The following is a 27,523-nucleotide window of genomic DNA, read 5'->3' as shown; positions in this document are numbered from 1 at the left end:
AATACGAGTTTACAAAAATGACAAACTCAAAAACCTCTTTGTTTTTGCCTTTTCGGACTCTATGACTTTTTACCGAGTTTTCTCCAATTTATGGAGCTCCAAATTTGAACATTGCACTTGAATCATGTAGCTTTTATATCCATCTACTTCTTGTAAAAATCTTGACAAAGTTCCTTGAAAAACATGTGGAGAACATTTCTTCAGTATGGGTTGTCAATCAGATTTTCTATTCATAGCAAGTATCTTCTAAATTTTGGTAGGTTTGATCACGCTATCTCATCAATCTTTTGAGCGAATTAGTATGTGATTTTTGAATAAATAATCTTGGAATGGCATACTTTATTGCTAAGAACCGGGTTCTCAATTTAGAAACTCTAATGGTTATCGAATCTATATGCACAAAAGTGTCTGACCTGCAAGTCTGACTATTTTGCAAAATCTAAGACTTTGGTTTTACTCCCTCTCTTTTAGATTCGATGACCATTAGAGTGTCTGACCTGCAAGTCTAACTATTTTGTAGAATCTATGAAACGGGTTCTCAATTTAGAAAATCTAATGGTCATCAAATATATATGCACAAGAGTGTGACCTACAAGTCTGACTATTTTGCAGAATCTAAGACTTTGGTTCTACTCCCTCTCTTTTGTAGTTTCCAGACCTAATGAAATTTGACTCATATACTTATAGAGTCAGATTCTAACTTTTTGCATGATTTTGATATGAGCCTCTACACAGTTAATTGAGCTCGTGAAATTCTCGGGTTAAATTTTGTTATCATCAAAATCTTTTAGAGATATTTTTCCAACTTCTAAAATCTAGGTTGACACCTCTGGATTGCGTAGTTTGACAATTTTTTAAAACAGGTTTTGTGAAAGAATGCCAACATGTAGTTATGAGTGAATATTTGTGCCCAAGGATTCTTCTAAATTGTGATGAAGAAAGAGTACAGAACAGGATGTAAGAGCTCGACAAATGTATAAGCAAAGAGCAATTGCAAGAACAAACAGACGCACCACTCAACTCACCAAAAGTTTTTATCTTTGTTTTTCCATATACTTTTCAATTCCTGCACTGTTGTACTTCTAATTCCAAGCATTCCAATTTCAAGTGACTTTCGTTCCAATACAATTTACTTTTCATTGCACCTAAATTCGTAGAATTCACTGTTGTCCTAACCTGATTCCCGCAGTTCGTGCTCGAGTAAGGAACTGCAGAGCAATCTAGGTCGTTTTCCATAGTGTCTGAAGTTCGGACTGCCTTGGGGCACGCCCTGTTTCGTCAAAATCTCTTTTCGCATGCCAGTAGATCTATTTTCACAAACATAAGAAAAGTTTTGATGTTTAGGACACTCATAGCCGCTTTTCAAGGACACATCGTGCTCGGTATGGAAGAGTTGAATGGAAATTTCTGTTATTGTTATTGCATTGAGATTTTAAACTGACCTACATTTGAAAAATTGAGATACTTGATTGAACAGAAAAAAAGAATGTTTAGGTCCTTGATTGTAAAACAGGTAAAAGTTCACGTACTCGTGATGTCATTACCATTATATAATTCGAATGGCCATACAAATTGCTACAAAAATATTATTCAAATTGCGAAAGTATATCACACAATATCTTTAAAAAAATATGTAAAAGAACCTTGCTAGGGCGGGGGTAAACAATAATGGTGCGGTTATATAACCCTTTAAAAATATTATAAAATACAACATTCATGTTTGACGTCTTGCACTTCATTACTAAATAACATCGGCGAAGTTTTTGACATGCACTAGCGCAATTGACCATCCTAGATTGGATGAAGAGCTATTAACACTTAAATGTGATTAATATTATAATACTGAGGACATCCAACCCTTGTAAAATAACGTATTATAAGGTTTTGACTCGTAAATTAATTATATTTTCAATTTATTTTTTTGAGAAACCTCACTTACTTTCGGTTTTTTATACAATGTACATATATTAAAATTCATTTCACTTGAAATCGGATAATCAAGTTACCCAATTTCAAAGGGAAATTAAATGGCAAAGATGGCTTCGTTACTCTAGTAAAAGTGACGGAGCTATCGCATTCTCATTTCTCTATGTAAAAATTGTGTCAAGAATGAAAATTTTATAAATAAAATAAGAAAATGAATGACTAATTTAAATTAGTGGCTGTTGGAATAGACGATTATTTACATTTATATTTGCACTGTCTACTTGTCTAGACCTATATAGTGCTCTTTCTCAATTGTACACAACTATGCTATAACCTCCATTTTGAACATGATTTTTCTATGTTGTAGATGAAGTATTCTAAGTAAGAATGTCGAGTTTAAGACATAGTTACTATGTAAATGCGTATTTGTCATCATTAAAACGTAGGATCGGATCTTCTAAATTGAGGGAGATAAACTTATATCTTTACAATACACTTTTAAAATAATGGACACATCCATTTAGCCCGACTTTCCCAAAAAAAAAATAGCCTCATACTTTAATAATGACATACTCCAAACATACCCATCAAACCCTAATCCCCAAAATTCCCCTCTCCCTACCCTCTGTACCTCCGTGCTCCGCCGCAGCATCGCCGCTGCCGTTTGCGCCACCTCCAACCCCTCACCACCGTTTGGGAAAGCCTGCATGCACGATAAGTTTGGTCGATGCATCCAAGATTTGAAGATCAAACTCCAAACACGATCACAGCCCCGCATGCTGGAATTTGACAGGGGGAAGTTGAAAGCCTTTTTGAGTCCGCTGAATCAGCCCCCAGCCCAAGAACGCTGGCCCGTGAAGAAGCACTCCAAGAGGATGATGCCAAGCTCTTGACTGAAACATCAACACTGCATCCTCTTAATCTCGAAGCAGAATTTGGTGAACAAAAATAAATTTCTTGGAGATATCAGCAGCACTGTTGACCTTCTTGCGAAGAGGGCAGACGGTGAGAGTTGATGCTGGAAGCTGAACCCAAAACGGTGGTGGTTTTAGCTTCGAACGTATGAGCTCTTGAAGCTCATTCTGTAGTCTTGAGTTCACGTCGGGATAATTGTCCAAAATGTCTTTAATCTATTGTAGTGCTGTTAATTCAATCTTAAACGTTTCAACTGTGCCAATTTAGTCGTAAACCTTTAGGTGATTTTATCAATGTAATTTTTCCAGCCAACTTTGATTGGTAAATGCTGACGTGGACGCCAGCTACTCGATGTGGCATGGCCAACAACGGGCTGCACTAACGTGGATAATTTTTATATTTTTTTAATATTCTGAATTATTTATTTATTTTTCTTTTCTTTTTAATCTTTGCTTTCTTTTTTTTTCCTTGTTTTTTCCTTTTCACCGGTGGCCAATTGTCGGAAACCGGCCATGGGCGAGGGTTGCCCTCACCGGCCGCCCCTTGCTTGGGCAACCATCGCCCTCACCAGCCCTCACTTGTGGCCAGCCGCCTCTAATAGGGAAAAAGGAAAAAAAAAACTGAAGAAAGAAAGAAATGAAAAAGAAAAAATTCAAAACAATAAAATAAAAATCGTTCACATCAGCGTCAGCTATGCCGCGTAGGACAGCAACCATAATGACTATATTGGTAAATCGTCAAATGATTTAGAATAAAATTACACAATTAAAAGTTTTAGAGTTGAATTGACCATCGTACAATAGATTTGTGATTTTTTACGCAATTTTCTCAATCTCATTTCTTAGACTTTCACAAGATCTCTGACAGTGAGTCACAGTCCACTTCAATTTGCGTCAACCTAGTCCTGCATGCAAAAGGGACAAGTAGTGTCGGACTGAAGTTGGTGATACGTATTAACTCATCTTGAAATGAAAAATTTTCTTGAAATACTTTGTAGTACGAGAGATTAAGAGATAATGATGCAAATGGTCATTGAACTTGAGTTCAATGTGCAATTTTGGTCTCTTTTTAATTTGTTCAATGTGGTCCCTGAACTTTAGCCTAATGTTCAATGTGATCCTAGAACTTTTAATTCATTCAATGTGGCCCCTGGATTTTTTTATACATATTCAATGTAGTATATGAACTATATGAAAATGTTCAATGTTGTTTTTCCATTAATTCAATATCATAGATAATATTGAACATTTTCATATAGTCCATTGACTGAACTAAACATGTACAAAATATTTAGGGACCATACTGAACAAATTAAAATGCACATTGGATTAAAGTTCATGAATCACATCCAACAAATTAAAAGTTTCAGGGATCGCATTACACATTTGGCCAAAGTTCAAAGACTATTTATATAATTTTTCCAGAGATTAAATTATGCAAACCTTACTTTTCAATGTTGTCATTTTTCTTTTGACAATTCTCCAAGTTATTAGAATCATGTCCTCAGAACCTCATAGACAAGGAAAATTGGAGAAAGAATAGGGAAGGACAACACTTGATAGGATTGGAAGTGGCTTGTGCTTTGGGCCTGTGTAGTTCAGCATTTGGAATGCTCGTTTGGGCTCTAAAGTCCATTGGCCAAATGCAAATGGCGTTTGACAATTTTTTTGGAGCACTTTGGGCAAATGCAATTGCATTTCCAAAGGCTTCTAAAGTCCCTTAGCTCAAGGCAGGTCTAGAGGCACTTTGGCAAGTTGTATTTTTGGAATGCAAGGTGCACTGTTCACGTACATTGTTCATCTTCCCGAGGAACCAAACCGGAGGCCGGCGACCACCGCTTAAGGGTCGGCCGACCTCCGACGACCACCGTCTGGGGGATTTAGGTCGCGCGACCTAGGCGCCGCCTGAGGTCGGACGACAACATGCGGCGGTCGCCGGACCCGCGCGACCCAAGCAAGCGTCGGCCTAGGTCACGCGACCCCAGGCGGTGGTCGCCGGGCTCGCGGACCCAAGCAACGCCACCTGAGGGTCGCGCTACCTTCAAGCTGCAATGCTGCCTCACCTGAGGTTGGGCGACCTCAGGCGAGGCTGGCCGGCGGACAGATTTGGCGGTTGGCTGGCGGCCGTTTTGGGCCTGCCGGCGGTGGCTGAGTTCTTTACTGATTTTTTTTTTAAAATATTAGCAAAAGTCCTTCACAAAATTAGTTTTTACCAAACAGTATTTAGACAAAAGTTGCTTTCAAACGTGATTTTAAAATACACATTACCAAACACTACTTGCATTTTGAAAAACCCTTTTAGCTCAAAGGCCTTTGCATTTTGCCAAAGACATTTTCCCAAAGCCGAACCAAATAGGCCCTTCGTAGCTGTCCTCCAAAAAGCATATTTTTTCCACGCATCAGACAATCTCATCAACTTTTAATCCAATTTGTGGATGAGAAAGCATCATAATGCCATCATATGCATAATCCGTCTAAAACATCGCCTGTCATACTTCTAATAAATCAAGACAATCATAATATCAAAATGCTCGGGCTTGCTCAGGGTGCATTTATTTCTCTGAAAATTTCATAACAAAGGAAAGATATATTTCATAGAAATTATTTTCCGGTCAGTTTTCATTTGTTAGGTAATTTGGGAAAATTCATTTTCTTCTTATCAAAATGGGAAGTAATTTTTTCTCCAATCTAGGTTTGTTATTAAATCAATTAATTTTTTGTCATTTAAATACCAAAAAGTCGAAAAATTAAATTGTCGGAGGTACTTTATTTTTAAACAAATGGACCCTTTAGTTGGAATCCGACGAGAAACATGGTATTCTGTGAAGGATGCATGCGTATTGATGTTAATGCCCTAGGACCACCATGACCAAGTTGATCCTGACTTTCTCATCAACCTCGCATTCATCTCCGAGGGGACATGAGTCGTAGCTTCTCTGAAATGGTGCAGATTGAAAGGACGAGAAGGCATTAACGAGCCGTCCCCACGGTTTGAATCGACCCCATCATGGATCGTTGTTGCTTCATTAGTGATCAATCATTCAGACATTGTCTTGTTTCCAAACCTGATTGGATTTAGAATGGCCGCATTCTCTTTCGTTCGGTATTGGAGGACGTCCAATCGATCATTTCACCGGCATATTAAAATATTTAAATATTAAACCACATATATATTTAACGGCTTAAACATTTTTATGGATGTTGGTCTAACTTAGGGGTGTGCAAAGGAATCGAAAATCATCGGAACCTCCCAGAACCAGACCGGACTAGTCCAAAACTAGTGGTTCCTAAGGGAATCGGTTCGGTTCCCAATTTCAATTTGTTGGAACCGTTGAATACCGATCCGGTTCCCTGTTCCAGGTGTGGAATCACCCACCCGGACCGGTAATATATATTATATTTATTAAAATTTTAATTTGTTAAAAAAATAAAAAAAATCCTAAATCCCTAATGCGAAACTCTCACTGTCTCACTCTCATCTTGATCTCTACTCTCCCTCGTCTCGGACTCTCACTGTCTCACTCTCATCACAGTTTGCAACAGTTGTCGTTACGCCTGAGTTAGAATTCTTGGCATGGTCAATCGAATTCGAGTATGGCAGGGTGGGGGATCTATGGTATGCGTTGCGTAGGGGGTTACGTCTCTTTCTTGCGTTCTCTAAGCTGTTTTTTGTGGCGTCGTTCTATTTCTGTTGCTTGTTGTGTCTATTATGAGAACTCCAATTGGAGTGCTAAGAGCTAGTTGAAGAAGTATTGTTGACACAGTATGCTGTAAGTGATATTAAAGGCTAGGGCGATTGTTAGATGCGGATTCTAATAGATTTGTGTTTTTTAGTCTTAAGTTTTGGAGCAAATTCTTGGGACAAGTTTAGTGAGTGTGCTCTCTTGCTTACGCACTTCCTAACGTGCTAATATTGTTGGTTCATTGGCTCTGGCTGAGACTGTCTTTGATGAGGTGTAATTTTAATTATTCCAGAATTAGTTCTTTCCATTGTGTAATTCTTTATTGCATATTACTATGTTGTTGTGTGAAGCTTGGTGGGACCGGTTCCATGGACCTACTCGGTTCTAATTTTTCAGAACCGGTCCTTAGTGAGTGGTTCTCGGTTCCAGGGTGGGAACCGCCCACTTGGACCATGCCCACCCCTAGTCCGACTGGATATGTTGACGGGTTTAGACTTAGACTCTCTCTTGGCGATATCTCTAGATGAAGGTATTAGGCTTCTGCCACGTGCTCCAACAAAATCCCAATTTGTATAGTTTAAGCTATTAGAACAGTTGATAATGATTTCACAAAATCCCACAAGACATTACTTATTTGCGGATGATATCACAATTTGTAACTCACTAATATGAAGTATAGTTGGAGGAAATGAAGGAAAATGTAGCTAATAGATTATTGTAATAGTATGGCTTCGGTCAACAGGTGAGGAGTGAGTAATTTATCTAAACTACCGAGTTTTACTCAATGGGAATATCAAGATTGCGTTTGTTTCAACAGAAAATGAATTATTTGAAAAATATTTTTCTAAATATAATCATTTGTACCGGGGAAAAAACCACCAAAAACCCCAAACTTTGCCATTTGTGACACATTTACCCCAAACTTTTTTTGTGACACCAAAAATCCCGAACTTTGCTTTTTGTGACACATTTACCCCAATGTATTTAGTCCATGGGCATTTTCGTCTTTTTGCTTTTCTTTTTTTTTTTCCTTTTTTTTCCTTTCCATCGGGAGGCCCTCCGCGTGGCCAGCGCGTGTATCGCTTATAAAAATGAACAAACGAAAAAAAATTTCATTGTCAACGAAAATATTTAGATATAAATTGTTATCAATAATAAAAATATTTTTCATTAACTAATTATTTCAAGCGATATAAACAATTATTTTTAGGAAGATATTTTCCAAATCATTCTTTTTTTCACAAAAAAAACTGATTCAGGGAATTCTTTATTTAAAAAATCATTGGTACCTATAAATATGTTGAGTATCAGTGAATTGGACCCCATTAGTTAGGAGCTTTCCCATCAAATTTGTTCGCACAAGGGCCACCATAAGGGTCCAAATTATAGACCCACCCAACCATAAACGTTTAAAACATTGACAAAAATTATTGAAAATTGAGCCTTTTGAAGTCGTAACTTTTGTTCCGTGTGATCATAATCTCTAACTCTAGTTTAGATTGCATCTGGATCATGTGTGTTGCATGAAACTTAAATATCAAAGCTAATTGTTTCAGTTAATTTTTACATATATATGTCTATAATGATAATTATGTTAGTGATGCAGTTTGATCACGTAAAATTTATCGGCTAGATAATGCGATTTGGAAAATTACATAAAAAAATCTTAATTATTTGGCTAAATTATCTCCTAAAAAAGGCCATCCGGCAAGTCCCATGTTACCACATCAGAAAATTGGGTGCGTGGTTACCGAAAGGATGACAATAGCGCGTGGTTAAGGCTTAATTGTACTTTTGACCAAAGTAGAAGAACTCGAGACGAGAAAATGAATCGGGAAATATTTGGGAAAATTATCAAAAGTGATAAACATATCACACTTTTGCCAATCAGTCTTAAATCTTTTAAATGTGTCAATTGAGTTCTAAATATTTTTACGTTTGGCCAATTGAGTCCATCTGATTAATTTTGACCGGAAATCGCTAACGTGAACGCCGTCGTGTCGACCATCCTACGCGACACTTGGTAGAACCGGCGCTAACGTGGAGAATTTTTAATAATATTTTCAAATTTTTTATTTGTTCTTTTCTTCTTTTTTCCTTTTTTACTTTTGTTAATGTGGCTGGAGAGGCCACCAAGAGAGGGTCACAGGGCCCTCACCTGCGGTCTTGATGGCCTCACCCAAATCTGGGCAGGCCAAGCGAGGGCCGCGACGCTTGCCCAATGGCCGACGAAGTAAAAAAAAGAAAAGAAGGAAAAGAGAAGAAAAGAAAAAAAGGAGAAAGAATTTTTTAAAAAAAATCTAAAAATTATTTAAAAATTCTAAAATTCTTCATGTCAACTCCAGTCGTGCCAACACTGGTCATGTCACGTAGGACGGTCGGCGTCCATGTAAGCGATTCTAGTCAAAATTGACCGGATGGACTCAATTGGCAAAATATGAAAAAATTTAGGACTCAATTGGTACAATGAAAATGTTTAGGACTCAATGGGCAAAAACGCAATAGGTTTAAGATGTTTTTAGTAATTTTCCCGAAATATTCTACTTTTCATCCCTATACTCTCATGATTTTTTCTAATCAATTTATATCATTATCTATTCAAGTCTTTCTACTTTCACAAAGTTCTAATTAAGCCTTTCTGACACCATATTCGACCAAATGTAGGCCGTCGGGCAATGTCCTAGTGTTACGTGGATAAATTTTTTTCTATGTGAATGTCCACGTGGTCATCCATATTGGCTAAATTTAATCCACATCATACTCAAACGATGTCTACATTTGTAAATTTGTTCCACCCACGTCCATGTGGGCATCCGCAATATAGCGTCTTCAGATACCATGTGCCGGAGAGACTCGACGAGAAAATTCGTGAAAGTAGAAGGACTTGATTAGATAGATTAAAAGTATATAGACTCGATTACGAAAAGCATGAATAGGGACAAAAAACATAAAAATCTTTACCCTAAGAAAACACAGATGTCATTAAGTTCTGGGGTGGAGGATAATGACGATGATCATGAAGTGCGGGAAGACTATAGGATTGAGATCAACTGGAGGAAAAGTTTGGGGATAAGGCTTCCAAATGGACGCCTATTTGCTGGGCTTTGTCCTCATTATTCTCGTGGCACCAAACGTTGTCTTTTGGCTTAATGGTGATTACCGTATCCCACTTGGAAAGATCACGTCGATTATAATATATAGATTAGCCCTAAGCACACGTTAAGCATGCCTATCTTCATCCATCCATAGCAAGTACTCATGCTAAACATGAAGCACAAGCTTTTGGATGTGAAAAGTGCAGCTCCAAGAAGAATGGTAATCCTATTTAAATTAAAGTTCTCATGGGCCACGGCGTGACCCCTTGTCTCGTTTGTCTACGCTCGCCATTCTACTACAAAGTGGTCAAACTTTGTCTAGAGTTTAGGTTATTTCCAGAGGAAAAACAAAAACATGATTGAATTAAAGTACACGAGCTATGTAATTCTGTTCTACACGACCCACGTCCACAATTATCGATTTGGATAATCGGTCAAATTTTCGAATTGTTGCGACTTATGTCAATGGTGATAGAGGCGGGTTGCGTAAGCAATAGATTGCACGAGTTGGCTATACAAGCACTCGACCGTGACCCATTTTATGAGGTCCAGTGACAAGGTCGCACAGAGGAGGGGAGGGATGGATTCAAGCGCGAGAACCCGGTGATGGGATTATATCAACAGAAATTAAGAGTTTTAAGACTATTTATTTCACAGAAAATAAATGATTTGAAAACCATTTTCCTAAGAAATGATTGCTCGATGAATGAAATATGCTTTCATCATCCACTAAATATTTAGACATTTAATTAATTAATTATTTTAAGAGATATAAACAATTATTTTTGGAAAAATATTTTCTTAATAATTTTCGTGAAATAAACGAAGTCATAAACTCATGTGGCATGATTTAATATGATCCGATATTTCAATGACTGATCTCCATATTGATATAGGGTTTCAGTCAGCCCTCTCAATTTTCTTTTGAACTAATTAAAAAATTACCATGTTATGACATTGCCTCTTGAATCTATTGCGTAAAAGTTTACCTTTGTAAAGAACCTCTTCTGTTTTTGCACTTTTTTTTTTCTGATCGGACTATTTTCGCACTTTGAAATATGGAGAAAGTTGGAATATATCGGTCACTAGACATACTATCACGACACGGCACCCACGTGACGGAAATCTTTCATTAAGGCACAACAATGAAGTGTAAAATTACTACACTTTTAATAGGACAACGATTAAGCATCGTCACATCGAAAATCACTTTTACGACGTTTTTGCGCATAATTATGACTTTACGTTCTAAAGTTGTACGGTTCGACGGGCTTACATGGCACTATCATGATATTATTTCATGATCATCGTGAATTTTTGAAAAACCTTTTCTTTTTCTTTTGTTTTTCCTTGTCATAAGGTGTTTGACAAATTTTTTTTATAACTAATCACCAAGAACAAGCTAATGCTATGGTGGTTGCCAATGACGACCAAGGAATCTTTTGGAGTGTCATAGATTGGCTGAAGTTGGACTCACATTGCTCCGTTTGGGAAAAGGACACCAAGAGAAAGAAGACCAAAAGTTAGGGTTGAAAAACGAAGAAATTTGATAATTTCAAGTTATACAAGAATATCCTTTCATCCCCGAACAAAGCGACAATGTTGTCGAACATGGTATCGGCCTTTCGGGAAACGAACATTATGCCACAAAAATTTTGGATCGATTTTCGATTTCAGTCTTGCATCGTGACCCCATGAGTTCACCGTTTCTCATTACATCGAGCTGATAGAGGAAAACTCGATGAACACCCTACTGAGATAACCTAATTTCCTTACCAATTCAATCATCGAGGTATGCGCAAGGGATTAGGCCCCGACTAGATGTCTCTTTGTCCATTTTTATCACATGGTCTACTACCAGACATTGGAGGAGCCGGAGCACCTAACGCCAGCTCATTTCCCTGCGTCGAACAATTCGGCGACGCGAATTGCAAACACCAAAATGGAAATAAATCTCTCCACATGAAAGAAAGGCTCATCGCCCGCATCGGCAATTCGGCATCACAGATTCAAGTTCCCGAACTCTCAATTTGTTCTGTGGAAGGCAACAATGCTTTTGCTGGCCATTATGTCAATGGGTGATGACTCCAACCAAACTCAAATTAATAGAAAGTCAAGAGTGAACATTTTCATATAGTTCAAAGATTAAGTTGAATATGTATCAAAAATCTAGGAACCACATTGAACAAATTATAAGTTTAGGGACCATGTTGCATATTGAGCTAAAGTTCAAAAACTATATTGAATAAATTAACAGTTCAGGGACCACATTGCACATTGAGCTAAAGTTCAAGAACTCTATTGAACAAATTAAAAGTTCAGGGACCACATTGCATATTAGGCCAACGTTCAGGTTCCATTTGTGTCATTTTCCTTATATCATACTTGGTCCATATTTTATTGGTTTAGGATTTTGAATAAAGATGGGTCCAGTTGAATATGTAAGAAAGAAATTAGAAAGTTGACAGTGGTCTCATAATATTTTACATGGTATCGGAGCAGAAAGCCCTAAATTCAAATTTTCTCAAATATTCTAGATTTTTATTTGCGCTATCCTTTTTATTATATATTTTTACGCTTTAGTCTCGTATCAAAGTTGCTGAACTAAATACACGCGCTACGCGAAGAAATTAGGTGTCCCATCAATCAAAACAAATCGCCAGAGACTATCCTAGGATAAGGAAGCCCGGTTGTAAAAGGAAACACCTTTTTTTTTTTCCATAAAATGAAATAAATCAATTATATAGATAGAAACTCCATATATGTCCTTCTCCTCCAGCACTGCTTGTGAGAAATAATGAACCTGATGAAGAAGAGGTCCACAAACATTATTGGGCATGGCCAACCTAACAAAAGCTCCTTGGAAAGCCTCTTCATCCAACGTGGAAACTTGAGCGAAACCCACCCGAACTTGGATATGCACTGCCCTCTCCTACTCCTTCCATTGCTCAAAAAGGATAAAAAAGCATATAAATCGATATCTTCTCAATCATTAATTATACGTTGATTTCGCCGTATAATCCATATAATCTACGGTTGAGATGATGAGCACGATTTGTATGCGCATGCCTGCTCTCTCTAATTATTATGTAAATCCAATTGTATAACCCGCATAATCTACGGTTGCGATGAGGAGTTTGGCCGGCGGTGGTCTATGGACAGTGCAAATTTTTTTTTTTTCCAAAACCGGCGTTAACGAGCTCAAATGGGGGGTTTTAACTTATCCGCCCTCGATATAAATTTTTTTTTTCGAATCGCTATTGAAGTACAAGGCACGTATGATTTTTGAGCCGATGAATTTTTACCAGCATGCGTCCTGACATCGCCTGTCAATTTCGCAGTATCCTCCCCCGACGACACGAGCAAAGCACGATAAAGATTCAGTCTTTTTCTTTGACAGACGTTGAAGGTTCCGTGCTCGACTGCCTCTAATTATATATGCCTTGTCGCTTTCTTCCTTCGCTTTGATGCTCTCGCCTGATTTCCTTCCTCCGTCCCGTTAACATCTGTCAAGTCTCCACATTGTGCGTTCGCTGAGGCCCCCTTCAGGTGGCCCTCCTGGTTATTGGAGAGGGACCTCCTCCTCCTCCTCCTCCTCGGTTCTTCTCCACAGTTGTCCCCATCACTTCATGCCTTTCACCCACTTTCCAACACGTCACCCGTCCGGCCATTGAGATTTATTGCTGATCAATCTTTGTTTTTCTTCTTTGGGTGGTGATGCTTTCCTTTGACTAGAGCCACTCGGGAACTCGTGAAGGCGAAGTGAAAGTCGCGGGAGCTGTTCGTAGCATAGCAAGAGCAATCGCCGGCCAAAACCATGATTTCCAGGAGCCTTGCCTGTCGCAGGATCGTGCCGTCTCTGAGGAACGGCTCTCGCTCTTCCCTATCAAAGGCTAGTGACTTCTTGTTTGTCGTTTTAACAGCTTTGGACCAGTACGATGCTCGTATTCTCGCTTGCTGTTCGTGGGGTTGAGGACCCTTTTGATCAATCAGAAGCTTGGTCGTATCTGTTCTGCTATTCTTTTAACGGAGAGAAAAGCCCAGTAGAAAAAAAAAAAAAAAAAACCAATCTTGTCAGTTTTAACGTACGAATCTTTAGGAAGGAAAGGCAAAGACATAACAAGGAGATTCTCGTCGAGTTGTCACGAGAAGAAACGAGGCCTTATGCTTTCGTAACTTAGAGCAAAACACAGTGACTCGTGTTGAACATAATTGGCTTCGTCAAGTAGGCGAAAGGAACTGTCTGTAACAGAGTTCTCTTTTCCTCGACTCAAAGTTGGTGAAGATCCCACGAATGGATTTTTTTTCCCTTTTTCTGCATGTGAAAATTAATAGTTTTTCGTAACTTCATGAATCTAACGAATCTATATTTCAGTGCGGAGGTTGCTGGGGTTACACATCTCAGGCAGCGTCGTCTCTGCTGCAAGCATGCGATCCATCTGTTTACAGGTAACAGAGCATGGTTTGAGAACGTGTCTCAAACCAAAAAGATTTTGATTACACGTACTGGGTATGGGAAGGAAATAAAATACTCACCGACGAAATTAAGCTAAGTTGAGGGCCCGTTGATTAATATGTTTAACTGGCACTTGGTCTTCGATTTTGGAGTATAAAAAGCCCACGTTCAACTAGGTAGGTTCCTTTTTCTGACCAAAAAACAAGAAACTAGGTTGGTTCCTGCGCACTTGGGGCTCCCGTGACTCCTTTTGCGTGGGTATATTCTCAAATCTCTACACAGAAAATAATAGGTACAACCCATGTGCCGCGTTATGGCCTGTCGCAGATCGACTGTTCATGCCCGATTCTTTAAGGAAGACGAAGACAGAGAGGGGAAATTGACATGTTTAGTTGGTGATCGAACTTTTTTAAGCAAATTGCTAATGGTTGATGGATTGGGGAACTTGCGTCATCAGCTGTGTTTCCAAATGACGTGTCATCAAAACCTACCCCCGACTTTGGCATTCTCAGAGAAGTTGCAGGAAAAGATATCATTTTGAGCAGACCAAACGCGTGAACTCGTGGACTCTAGAGACGATGGTTAGAGCAACTTTTTTTTATCTCGATTTTCTTATGACTCGCTCTGGCTCTGGATGGCAGCACACGCAAGGAGGAGGATGAATATGCGGACGTGGACTGGGACAACCTTGGGTTTGGTCTGATGCCAACGGATTACATGTACCAAATGAAGTGCACGCAAAATGGGACATTTGAACAAGGACAAGTTAGACCATATGGGAACATTGAGCTTAGCCCTTCGGCAGGAGTCTTGAACTATGGGCAGGTGAGTTTTTGATCTGATCTCTGCTTCTGAGCTCTGATAGTTTAGCCAAGCACACAACAGCTGTAACGTATGCCGCGTTATTTCAAAAGAAAGAACAAAGAATAATGTCCCAAGCTTGAAATCATCCAAACAAGACCGTGCTCGGAATGAAATTTCTCAGGATGAAGTGGCAAGCATAAATCTCGTGGAGGGAAAAAGTACACTAAAGAACAATGTGACTGAAACTTGACTTAAAATGATACCATGCATATGGAAGTTTATCTCTAAATCTAACAGTTTGAAAAACAAATCCAGGGGCTCTTTGAAGGATTGAAAGCATATAGGAAAGAAAACGGTGGCCTTCTGCTCTTTCGTCCCGATCAGAATGCGATCCGCATGATGGTTGGCGCTGACAGGATGTGTATGCCCGCGCCTTCTGTTGAACAGTTCGTGGACGCTGTAAGAGAGACCGCTCTAGCTAACAAGCGTTGGGTAAAAGTTTTTGTTTCTCTCCTGCTGCTCGATTAACCGATTGGTTAAAGAAAAATGTGGAAATTCGAAATTGTCTTGGACTCCAGGTTATTTACGGTGCAATGGTTATGCAGGTTCCTCCTCCTGGAAAAGGGTCTCTTTACATAAGACCTTTGCTCATGGGAAGTGGTCCGATATTAGGTTTGGCACCAGCCCCTGAATTCACGTTTCTGATATACTCGTCGCCTGTCCGTAATTACTTCAAAGTGAGTCTCTCTCTTAAAGAAGCTATTTTGGGTCAAAATTTAGACCCAAGGCACTGAATGCTTGTGGTTTGGGTACAGGAGGGCACGGCGCCCTTGAGTTTGTACATTGAGGAAGAGTTTGATCGGGCCTCTCGAGGTGGCACTGGAGGCGTCAAGACTATAACCAATTATGCACCAGTGAGCATAAGATTCTTGAGGCAGATTTGAAGTTCCTCTACAACTGCTTCACGTTTTCTAATGGGGATCATTCCTCTACTGAATTTGCAGGTTCTGAAAGCATTAGCCAGAGCAAAAAGCAGAGGGTTCTCTGATGTCTTATACCTTGACTCGGTTGACAAGAAAAATTTGGAGGAGGTGTCTTCTTGCAACATTTTCGTCCTGAAGGTATCATGTAAAAAGGGCATTAAATTTAATGGTCAGAGGTGATGTGTAAACAATATTATTCACCAAGTTTCCCGGACAAGTCATGACTCATGGCCTGAAAAAATTTTAGGACACGTCACGTGAAAGTTTCTGTGGAATATGAATCGGAAACTTGAATCTCTTGTTGGTCCTTTTATTTCTATGAAGTATCTCTTAGCAATCATCTCATGCATTTATTTTTCCTTTTCTTCCAGGGAAATGTCATCTCAACTCCTGCTACAAATGGAACTATTCTCTCTGGAATCACCAGAAAAAGCATCATAGAAATCTCTCGTGATCTAGGATACCAGGTATATGTCTTTCCAACCCCAAAACAGAGAGGGCCGGCAACATTTTGCCTTGATATTGTAGCAACAAAATGCTTAATTTCACAGATCCTTACGGGCTATCTGCGTGGTTAGAATAATTATTGAATTATGAGAATACATAGGTTACCTCTGCATGATACGCCATCTTAAGTACATAGTTTAAAATTCCCATGAATTGTATCAGGTCGAGGAGCGTGCTATTCCGGTGGAAGAACTAATGGAAGCCGAGGAAGTTTTCTGCACCGGAACTGCTGTTGTAGTTGCATCCGTGGGCAGCGTTACTTACAAAGACAAAAGGTTAACCTTTTTCTCGCTGTCTTTATCAACTATAATCATTGTATTAGTACACCAAAGACAATTCAGAACGGAGAATCAATCTGTTGCTGTCTCTCATGTCAATGTTGCGTGCAATTCTGACAACTCTAATTCATGGAAACTGCAGGATCGAGTTTAGGACAGGTGCTGAAACTGCTTGCCGGAGATTATACGATATCCTTGTCGGTATCCAGATGGGTCATATCGAGGATAAGTATGGCTGGGTTGTGGAAATCAATTGAGCACTGTGAACCACCTTGTAAGAAATCGGACATGGACGACTAAGTGTACATAGCATTGTCTTCTTCACCCTGTCATCAAGAGACTGTGTACTCGTAAATATGTAATTGTCCCGAATAATGCCGTCGTTCTGATCGATTTATTTCACAGCGCTGGTCGAGCTTCACTGCTCGAGTTAGAATTTATCTGAACTCTCATTATGAGTTCTGTCTTTGCATCATCTTCTTTGCAGTGAGGCAGCTACTCAAAGACTATGGAGTGCTTCCTTGCGCCTCTTTCTTTACATTTAGATCTCTCAAGTCATGACCATGAACAACTTGAGTGGCATATGTACTGTCTCGTATTATAAGATCCAAGGAACAAAATAACATCAGTGGCTCTAAATGCTGATTAGCAACCAACCTTTCGAAGTTGTCGCATATTCTTACACGAATTTTTCCCCTGTATATCCACAAAAACACATCAGGCTCATAAATTAGGAAAGAGTTGATCGCACAGGGAAGGGTTCCGCTCGTCAAATGTGAAGAAGAAATTGTCAAAGGAAAGCGTGGACCCGGGGAAGGAGACATTCTCGTTACTCTCCTCTCTGCCTCCGTGGCAGATTACATAACATCCTCCTCTCTGTTCTCACTTTCTCGCCCCCGAGAATTGATCCACCGCCATAACAAGAACCTCGTTCGCAACGAGCCAGCGTTTCGATACTCTTTTCTCGTCATCTAGCTAAGTGGGTGCAGGGATCGAGAGGCGTAATTCGCACAAAAGGGTCCCCAAAAAACATGGCTTTGTCTGCCTCCAGCCACGACCGTCATAACTGAATTCCTTCCGGTGGGGTTGAATCAAAATGACGGCGGAGGGTGGTAGCAATCCGAGCAAGGACGAACAATGGCCGGCGTCGACAAAGAGCCATCTTGGGGAGAAGCAGGAAGGCTTGAAGCTTTACGGCATCTTCGTGTTCGGTTTGATCGGCTCCCTCGTCACCACATTCGCGGTAAATTTCGTAATCCCATGCGCGTGTTTGACGAATTGCCTGTGTTTAGGAAGCTAGTGGAATTGGTGGTCGAGTCGTGGCCCTTTAGGGCGCGAGGTGATGCTGAATTAGAGAGTTTGTCATTAATTGTGGGGGTCTGGGCTGATGCGTGTTTCTGCAATTCGTTGTCAGTTCAAGAGCGCTTCCGCATTGTTACTCTAGTTGCTCTGTGGTGATGATTTCTTCATTGCTTGTTGTAGGTTTTACAGTTGCGGAGAAATGTCGATTGGTTCCATTCTCAGGTACAGAAAGATTGGATTGAATGAATCAACTCGACATAGGTCGTTTCCATTAACCGCGCGATTGGATTGTCAAAATTCAACTTTCAACAGACCGGCTGAATCAGTTGGAAGTTGTGTGTAGTTTCTTTACATGTGCTTCATGAAGTCAAAAGCTTTTAAGAGATTGATACGAAGTCCTTTTTAGGGTTCTTTGCACTTTCTTCTTTTGGAGCTGAATATGATCTTGTAATTTGCAATGCGAGAGATACCCAAGTCACAAGCATCAGGAAAAAAATTCCGTTCAGCTTTTCAGGAGGAAGCATGGAGGAGGTATAATCAGCGACTTGAGGAGGCCTATGAAGAGGAAATGGAACGAGTGGTAAGTTTTCAATAGGAAGGTCCACGTTGTAGCCACTAAAGATATATGTGTGAAGTTAGTGTCACCTCAGGGAGAAATTCACTAGTAAAATGCCTTTACCCTTGTAAATATCAGCTGGAAGCATAATAAACAGCGGTAGTTTCATCACATGAATAATAGTTTACTTATAGTACTATTCTAGTCTGGCAAAGGAATGAAGCTTTTCTATCTTGTTCTTTGGTCTCGCCGTAGCATCAGGTAGTGACACAGGTCAATAGTAGATGTATATGCACAGTTTCTATTGCTTATTATGGGCTTGTGGACTTGTGGTTGAAAGTAAAATATGAAGGATTTTATAAGCGAATACCCTGAGAACACTTGTTAAACATCCAAATAAACAAACTTTATTGTTTTCAAAACACTGTTTTCCTCGCATTATGCACTGCCAGTGCATTGAAAATGAAGATCTCTCTTTAGTAGATATGATTAACGAGCGCCCAAAGAAGACCCAAATAGGAAACTCATAACCCTGCATTCAGATATTGGAGATTGAATTTAATCTGACTTTCACCATCCAAAGAGGAGATGTAAATTTTTCCCCTGCTTTATAGCTTCATCGTTTTGGGTGACTTAATATTTAGATAAGCTAGCTCTCGATAACTCTTTTGACTGCTGTGCCGTCTATACTCTCCAAGGAACTAATTAGTGAGAGCAGTATCCAGAATTTCAGATTATGTTGCTGAATGGGTAGGTATTAGTGATTATTCTATGCCTAAGATCATATACATCCTTATCCAAGCTTCTAGTGGCTTCATTTATAGGGGAACTTGGCTGCATTCTTTGTTTTCTGTCACGCAAGTGTTAATTAATGACATTGCCAGTCGTCCTTCTGTAGGAGCGTATAAGGCGTATGCAAAGAATCTTTAACAGAGAGAGGACCAAATTTAGGAGGAGTTATGAGAGATGGAGTCAAAATGATCCTGGTGCATACAATTACCATTTCCAGCAGGATGATTGGTATTGGAAGGCTCACACGTTCTATGGAGATCATTGGACCAATTACAAGGAAACGTCAAGGGATAGATCAACTTACCCGTTATCACACCACTATTCAGTTTTAGGTCTTGACAGGTAATGATGGTATGAGGAACCTGCTGTAGCTATTAACTTGAAATTGGGGAACAAAGTTTTCGAACAGGTGCCTAACACGTAACTTGGATGATAAAGTGCGTTTATTGTTTCTGGTACTCCTTAATCTTTACATATTCATTTTATTCAGGAAAAAAAATGATCAAAATTTAGACAATATTGTTGCCATGATATATCTTATGAAATTTGGATAAAATGGCCATCAATGTCATATGCAAAGTGCATAGCAGAATGAGTAAGCTATTTCGAGGATCATCGCCATTTTCAGAAATGCTCGTACGACCCTGTTATGTTGAGCATTGATATATTGTCTATGCATGAGCATAAGCTATGTTTCTACTTTGAATGAGTTTTTAGACCTTGCAGCTGTCACTTGACATCTATAGTTGGGTCGTTTCTGGAAGCAGCATGGACTCTTGTTAATTCACGTTTCTCATCACAATGTCAACTGATATATCTTCTGTATGATGATGTGATAACGGGTGTTCTATAACTACGCTCAAAATATTCTCCTTTATAGAAGTAATGGAGACTCATAATGTGGAGTTCCAAATATTGCATTTATATTAACTTGAATTTCACTGGAGTTTAGTAACCTATAAAATGTCTGAGCTTGTCTTTGGCATTGACATCTATGTTTTCTGACTGATCTTTTGTGCAATAGGTCCCGAAGAACACCATACACTGAAGCAGAGATCAAGGTATGAAGCTGGATGTGTTTAAACATGTCTTTACCAACTGTTTACACTGATTGTCAGATACGTGCATCCTCCAATACCGCCCCCAGAGAAGTACTTCACTAACACATTTACTGGAAACATGTCACATGATTTTAGTTCAGGGGTGGGCACATACGTGGAGCATTTGCTTGAGTTCATTAATTTGAGCATGTATACGCCTATGAGATTTCTGTTGTCTCTTCTACTGTGCCATCTGTACGGCACAGATAATGCATACAGTATCTGAGCTTGATCATGCTGCTTAGTGTATATTTCCTTTCTATGACTTTTCCATTTTCTAGGGCTTCATATAGTGAACAAGATTTGCATCTTTTAATTGCTGCAGACAGCATTCAGGGCCAAGGCGAAGGAGTTCCACCCAGATCAGAACCAGAATGATAAAGGTGGGCTGTGTTTGTTTGTTGCATAAAGACAGGAAATTTTTTAGCTTGTGCAGGTTCCACGAATTAGGTTCCTCATTTTCTACAGTTTTTCTTCTCTTCTTTGTTGTCTATTTTACAGAAGTCGCAGAGGCAAAGTTCAAAGAAGTCATGACGTCCTACGAAGCTATAAAACAAGAACGAAGGAACAAGATGTAATGAACCACGAGTTCGCACGACTATCGCATTTTGTGGACATGCATGGCTTTCGGCCACGGAGGTGTCCACTCTTGTAAAGAATAACATGGCAGTGGTCGAAACAGTTGGGCCTCAAGATTGCTGTTCTTGAATATCTTTGTAATTACACATTGTATTGAAATGATGCTATCAACTAATGAGCTGTATCATTATGGAAAAAATGCAGTGAGCATGGCTGAGTTCAGACCTTACAGATATGGTCCTATGCGTGAGCTAATATCGTTATTTATCTCCAAAACATTGATAATACACCGCGTGAAATTTCTTGATATTAACAGTTCAAGTTATCGGAGTAATCACGTAATGAAGTCTAAAGCGATATCAGAGTCAACAAGTTTTGAACTTGATTCCTCGCACTCTATTTTCACCTACTCATGGCCCATGAGTTCCCTTCTCTTTCCTTGGTTTTCAACAATTCCTTGCCCACGGGCCTCGCATATCGAGACTACGCTAAGGTCTTTATCAATCAAATTGTTCTTCCTGTCAGGCATATTAAGATCTAAATGTAAGTTAAATCACACAGGATTGGGTGGAGATCGCCCTTCCTCAGAAACTGTCCTCACCTCTTGACACAGAGACAAACGGACAACAAAAACAATCATCTGATAAATTACTCCCGTTCCGAGTCACAAAGCCACATAGTCCAGAACATCCCCCATGGTGGTTTCTACACGGAGTAATGGACAAGATCTGAATACCCAAAACTTTTAGACACTGTTGAAACATTACCCTCCCAACGACCTTGAACCAGGGAAAGCAGATGCCACCACAAACTGTCCTCGTGTTCATTGAAGCTTTTAGCTACTGCTTGAGCTCGGTTTATGGATCTCACTTCGCAGGTGGACCTCTGTAGTACGCAGGAACCATCGCGGGGAAGAACATTTGCCTTACCCCTTCGGCCTTGATGATGGGGAATATGATTGCCGATGCACCCTGCACAAAACTCAGACGTTGTGATCATCCACGATCTATTTGTTTCATAGATGATTGGACTTAAGAGGACACTCATAGATAACGCACCGATATCAATCTAGCTCCAATCCACATGCGCTTAATCGATGGAAAAGGCAGCATTAATCGACCAACGCCATAGATCGCAACTGCAAAGAAGTGGAGAACCAGACTCAACGGTCGAGGGTTCAAACCCGAAAGCAAAGAAACAGGTCCATTTGAGAATACGCCTCCGAGACTTAAGTAATCGAAGCAGGCTTGTCGCATCTCTTTCCTTGCTGGATCAGGTGAAGCACAGAAGACTTTGTATAGGGCTCCAGCCAGTGTATTTATTGTGGATGCCACTGGCTGCATATACCAGAAAAAGAGAACATGTGAGTGAAAACTTGGAATCATTTAACCAGAGGAAAAAGAAACATAATATAATGCACTCTTCAATGTTGACAATTTCAAAAGGGACGAGACTTGCCTTGCGCAAGGTATAGAAGGACTCTAGATACTTGCACAAAGTGGGCGCGTCATTTAAGTCAAGCAGAGGCCTGAGGAGATCACGGAGCACAACAATATCTGAGAGTGCCACAGTCATTCCTCCTCCAGTTAACGGATGGCGCATGTTGAATGCATCCCCCATCAATAGAGCTCCAGGAGTGGGATGGGGAGCAGCGGGCATGCTTCTATTAGGCATTGTCCTTATGTTTCCTTTATCAACGGCGGCAACAAAGGCTTCGTGAATTTCCTGAGGAACCTGAATAGAAAAACCCACACACTCAGCTAAATGAAATAAACACCGTTCAACAGATACCAGATTGAATTTGTGGCATGATAGCATCTTACAAAGATGTTACAACAATAATGCACGGTTTACATACCTGAGGAGCTACAACTGTCTTCAAGTAGTTAGCCATTTCACCGTTCGCGATATTTGGCACTTTTTGCCCGGGTACATCAACAAGACAACGGACCTCTGTGCTGCTGATTGGATAAAACAAGATAGGAGAGGGATCTGCCAGGATAACATGTCCGTGGTTTGCATAAGGAAGTTGACATTTCTCCAAAACCAGGCCAACGAAACATGACGGTACGTCAACCTGCGGGAACAATAAATTAGGATTTGGGAGAGTAAATCTACATCTCGCAAAGAAACATGCGCACAGAAAAATATCGTACTCGGAAATCATGCACTTCAATTTCAACTCAAGAAACAGAAAAGCATGAGAAACGAGTGAATTTCCTCAACCTTGGGTTTGCAAAGGGAGCGACGAAGGTTTGAGAAACATCCGTCGCAGACAATAGTCAGAGGTGCATAAGCTGCCAGCTCTTTTCCATCCTTTGTCTTGTATTGCACACCTTTGATGGTTCCCATTTCTTCTATCAAAGAGGTAACCGTCCCTTGCTCCAGTTTTACACTGATGAAAAATGAAAAGAAAAAAAAAAACAGAGTTTTATCAACAAAAGAAAAATTACCAAAAAGCTTAAATAAGGAAGTCCACAGCATATCATTGGCACAGAAGGTTACAATTTTCTCAAAATAGCTTGATCCCAGTTCATTTACAGTTAAACAAATGAAAAAACAATGACAAAGGAAGATGGGCGTACGACATGCTTAATACATGTATATGGCAAACGCAGTCCATAAAGAACAAAGCAAAGAACTTTTGTCCATGAACATCACCACAGAACTTCGCATTAATTCACAAGCTTAAGGTAAATTTGTACAAACATTAACTCCGGTTCCAAGTTCACACAGCTTATGCATATCAGAAAGTCTATTTGCCATTGGAGAACACAATACTACGCTTGGAGAATTCTCAAGCAGGCTAAGCGACAGAAACAGTGAGATATATCCATATTGAACAAAAAATTTACTTGGGGAGAGTCGCAGCTTTTTCCCGCATTCTCTGTATAAAACGTCCATTGTGAAAGCTCCTCCCAGACACATCTGAGTGAAAATTCTCCAAGGGATAGGATAGTCGAGTATTTTGTCCATCCTTGAAAAGAGCATAACCAAACACACGCTGAGCATCAATTTCCTCCACGCAATCTGAAGGAAACAAACATCAGTTAACATCTATCTTTAGCTATAACTTAGACAACGAGATTAAGAGAGAGGTTAACAACCATCAAAACGAAAATTCCAAATTTTGCATAAAGATCTATCAGAAAATTTCTCAAATGTCTAATTTCTCCATACCTTCGAGTCCCAACTCAATTAGCTTAAGATAGCCGCCAGGTTGCAGCAATTCCCCTACTATTCGATCAGGCTCTGTTAGGTCTCTTTCAATGACATGCACTCGGCGTCCATCCTGCAAGTCAATTAAAAGATTAAATTCTCGTTTCAAAATTTAATCTTCCAAAAAACAAGGAAAATGATTCCAATAATTCAATTAAAAAAAAAACAGCAGAAAAAAATGGGTCAATCTTAAATTTCACAGCCGATAATTGTAGACTTAGAAATTTTCCACAGGAAAGAAAATTGTAAAGGACCTCTCCAATGTTGCTAACTTGGTTGATGAATAATTAAGTTTTTAAATCATCTTAAATTAACGTACATATAACTTATGTTCATTGGATGCCGCCATGTGCTGTGATCCACAATTATTCTTCTACGTACCATGTAGCGGGAGGGCCCTACTAGTGGAGCCAATTTCCATTTGTAGGTTGAAAGAACGAATATTAGGCACAACAGACCAAACGGATACAATCAACCCGCAACTACCAGCCAAACCTACAGGCCCTGCAGGTTTGGGTAAGCATGTGATCGGTTGTAATGCCAATGTCACATACAACAATACAAGAGACAGAGGCCCAGGTTGGCTATTGGAGTCCAGTCAGTATCTAAAGATCAGAAAAATAGAGTTCAATTAAATCCATCAAGGATTGCTCAAACAAATCGGTCATTGTTTCATATGGCCCTTCAAATTACGTCCTCACATGATGGTAAGTGCCCAATTTTTCTGAAACTCTTTTTTAATATTCAAATAAGACAAGTTAAGGTTTCCGGAGACAACAAGCAAGAGCAAAAAAGTCTGCAAGACATTTACATATTCCCTCAAGCAAAACTAAAATCCATCCAAAACCTTACAATAATGCAGTAATGAGCCTTGTTTGATTGAACTACTAAAGACAAGGTGAATGCTAGAAAATCATTACAGCCAATCATATGGACAGCAGGCGCTGGTAAAATGCTTACCGACAAAATTCGCAATACAAAGTCACTTGTGAACTACAGGGAACAATTATGACCAAAAAAAAACAACAGGGAACAAGAACCAGCATTTTGGATACCAAGCTTATAAAACCACTCAAATACCGATATCTTTATCAAATCTATAAAGCGGGAAAGAAGAACGAAACGACAACACGATCAAATCATTCACGAAAATCAAATCTTTATAATTGTCCAGCTACATTTTGATACTGCTAATTCCTTCAAAACTCTGTTGGATTATTATAAAGCATGAAAACATTTCCTGAAAATGGGATTTCGCAGGATGCATCTGGGTCCTAGTAAATCAATTCCTGGCCAGCAACTCTATCTCCAGAAGTCAAATTGTTCTTTTTTTTAATGTGAAAAGAAACTCTGCTGGATTTATAAAGCATGAAAGCATTTCCTGAAAATGGGACTTCGCAGGATGTATATCTGCGTCCAAGTAAATCAATTCCTGGCCAGGAACTCTATCTCCAGAAGTCAAATTGTTGTTATTTTCCAATATAAAAAGAACATATGCTGTTGCCAAAGGGCACCAGAAAACGAAGATGCGCTCCACTACGCTGTTGCCCCCAGAGCAAAAACAAAAAAAACAAATCCAGGAAAAAATCACAGAAGCGTAATGAAACAGACAACGAGGATTCAGAACTTTAAAGAGCAAAAAAAAGAAAAAAAAACAGGAAGGCAAAAAAGGAACCACCTTGCCAAGCGTATGAGCGAGAGCCGAGCCGGCGACACCGGCCCCGACGATGATGACGTCCACCTCGCTCCCGTCGCCGTTCACGGGTCCGGATCCGCATTGCCTACCCGTCGTCACAATGCCGTCGGTCTCGGCGGCGCATTCTGCCCCCTCCCCGCCCCTCCTCCTCCTCCCCGCTCTTCTCGCCACCAGGTGGCACAGGGCGGCGAGACCCAGGAGGGACGCCAAGATCCAACCCACCGCGGACTGATCCGCCACCATCTTCTCCGGCCAGCCAAAGGGCGCAGACGACGGACGGCCGGCGGGCGGGCGGGCGGGCAAGCAAAGACAGAAAGAAAGAGAGAGAAAGAACCCACCACCCACCCACCACCCTACTCCGGCGAAACTCGCGCTCGCTCGTGGTTTCCTGATTCTGCCGTTATGCTTTTGACCTCGATCGACACGTGTGTGTGTGTGTGTTGTTCCGGAGTTTCCGTTCCTACTCCTAGGCAGAGGTTCATATATAGAGCGGACATGGGACCGGAACCCCGTGACCCCAACTCATAACAGCTCAAACGTGCGCCGCCTGTGCTAGCTTGCGCCGCTGGCACAGATCGGGGACCACGCTGCACAAATTAAATATCCCGGGACGACATTGTATATTGAGCCAGAGTTCGGTGATCAAATTGAATAAATTAAAAGTTTGGAAATCGCATTGCATATCGAGTTAAAGTTCAGCAAATATCCGTGCGATTATCCCCCTTCTCCGTTGAGCTAACGCCAGAGTGTCGATCCGTCTCTCGAAATGGCAAATGGGTCAATTATTCGGACAGCTTCATCAATTTCACTTTCCAAAATGTGCAACGTAAAGTGCTTTTATAAAAAAAAAAAAAAAAAAAAAGGAAAAAAATCACCAAAAACCCCAAACTTTGCCATCTGTGACACATTTACCCCGAACTTTTTTTTGTGACACCAAAAATCCCGAACTTTGCTTTTTGTGACATATTTACCCCAATGTATTTAGTCTATGGGCATTTTTGTCTTTTTTGCTTTTTCATTTTTTTTTCATTTTTTTTTCATTTTTTTTCCTTTCCGGCGAGGGGGGGCCTCGCCGGCGTCGGGCGAGGTTCGCCCTCGCCTGGGCGAGCGAGGGCGGCCCTCGCCCGACTCAAAGCGAGGTCGACCCTCGCCCGACGCCGGCGAGGGTCGACCTCGCTCGAGTCCTGGGCGAGGGCCGCCTCGCTGACGCCGGCGAGGCCCCCTCAGCGGATCCGGCGAGGGCGCCCTCGCCAACGCCGGCGAGGGCAGCCCTCGCTCAACGCCGGCGAGGTCCCCCCTCGCCGGAAAGGAAAAAAAAAGAAAAAAAAAAGAAAAAGCAAAAAAGACGAAAATGCCCATGGACTAAATACATTGGGGTAAATGTGTCACAAAAAGCAAAGTTCGGGATAAATGTGTCACAAATGACAAAGTTTGGGGTTTTTGGTGGTTTTTTCCCAAAAAAAAAAAAGAGTGGAAAAGTGGCGAGTGCTTTTAAAAAGCGGTAGCTTTCGCCATTAGTCATATTATCTCATTTGACGATATTTGACAGAGTAAAATTAAGGGCAAACGTCATAAAAAAAAATCTTAAGTTATGTTTATTGTGATACAAAAATCTTAAACTTGTACTCATGTG

General features: G+C 40.3%; 3 protein-coding genes across 5 annotated transcripts; 2 read left to right on the top strand and 1 right to left on the bottom strand.

Moving 5' to 3' along the window:
• The first annotated feature begins 13,102 nt into the window (after nt 1-13,102).
• On the top strand, nt 13,103-17,086 carry LOC115675796 (branched-chain-amino-acid aminotransferase 2, chloroplastic). 2 transcript variants are annotated; one of them, XM_056317088.1, is made up of 11 exons: nt 13,103-13,167; nt 13,354-13,510; nt 13,994-14,067; nt 14,716-14,899; nt 15,194-15,370; nt 15,484-15,615; nt 15,694-15,792; nt 15,883-15,999; nt 16,233-16,328; nt 16,531-16,643; nt 16,789-17,086. In XM_056317088.1, the coding sequence occupies exons 2-11, from the start codon at nt 13,436-13,438 to the stop codon at nt 16,901-16,903; spliced, it is 1,182 nt and encodes a 393-aa protein (XP_056173063.1). In that variant the 5' UTR covers nt 13,103-13,167; nt 13,354-13,435; the 3' UTR covers nt 16,904-17,086. The 2 variants fall into 2 exon arrangements, with proteins under 2 accessions (XP_056173063.1, XP_030454423.2); XM_030598563.2 differs by lacking the exons at nt 13,103-13,167; nt 13,354-13,510 and adding an exon at nt 13,872-13,893.
• A 299-nt stretch (nt 17,087-17,385) lies between these two features.
• Nucleotides 17,386-21,206, top strand: LOC115675797 (uncharacterized). Of its 2 annotated transcripts, none has more exons than XM_030598565.2 (7): nt 17,386-17,889; nt 18,129-18,170; nt 18,424-18,528; nt 19,403-19,638; nt 20,321-20,357; nt 20,722-20,779; nt 20,898-21,206. In XM_030598565.2, exons 1-7 carry the CDS (start codon nt 17,743-17,745, stop codon nt 20,972-20,974), a joined length of 702 nt encoding a protein of 233 aa, XP_030454425.1. In that variant the 5' UTR covers nt 17,386-17,742; the 3' UTR covers nt 20,975-21,206. The 2 variants fall into 2 exon arrangements, with proteins under 2 accessions (XP_030454425.1, XP_030454424.1); XM_030598564.2 differs by having other exon boundaries at nt 17,388-17,889; nt 18,415-18,528.
• Nucleotides 21,207-21,597: 391 nt separating this feature from the next.
• Nucleotides 21,598-26,175, bottom strand: LOC115675795 (squalene monooxygenase SE1-like). The gene is made up of 8 exons (XM_056317087.1): nt 25,873-26,175; nt 24,156-24,267; nt 23,831-24,005; nt 23,202-23,370; nt 22,834-23,052; nt 22,430-22,709; nt 22,034-22,308; nt 21,598-21,946 (listed from the first exon to the last, which is right to left on the bottom strand). The coding sequence occupies exons 1-8, from the start codon at nt 26,131-26,133 to the stop codon at nt 21,842-21,844; spliced, it is 1,596 nt and encodes a 531-aa protein (XP_056173062.1). The 5' UTR covers nt 26,134-26,175; the 3' UTR covers nt 21,598-21,841.
• Nucleotides 26,176-27,523: the final 1,348 nt, after the last annotated feature.

This window comes from Syzygium oleosum, unplaced genomic scaffold, assembly GCF_021117445.2.
Source record: "Syzygium oleosum isolate NSW1041296 unplaced genomic scaffold, Sole_v2.1 Sole_v2.13, whole genome shotgun sequence".
Taxonomy (NCBI): Eukaryota; Viridiplantae; Streptophyta; class Magnoliopsida; order Myrtales; family Myrtaceae; genus Syzygium; species Syzygium oleosum.
The sequence above is the reverse complement of the archived record's forward strand: the minus strand, read 5'-3'. Positions and strand labels throughout refer to the sequence as shown.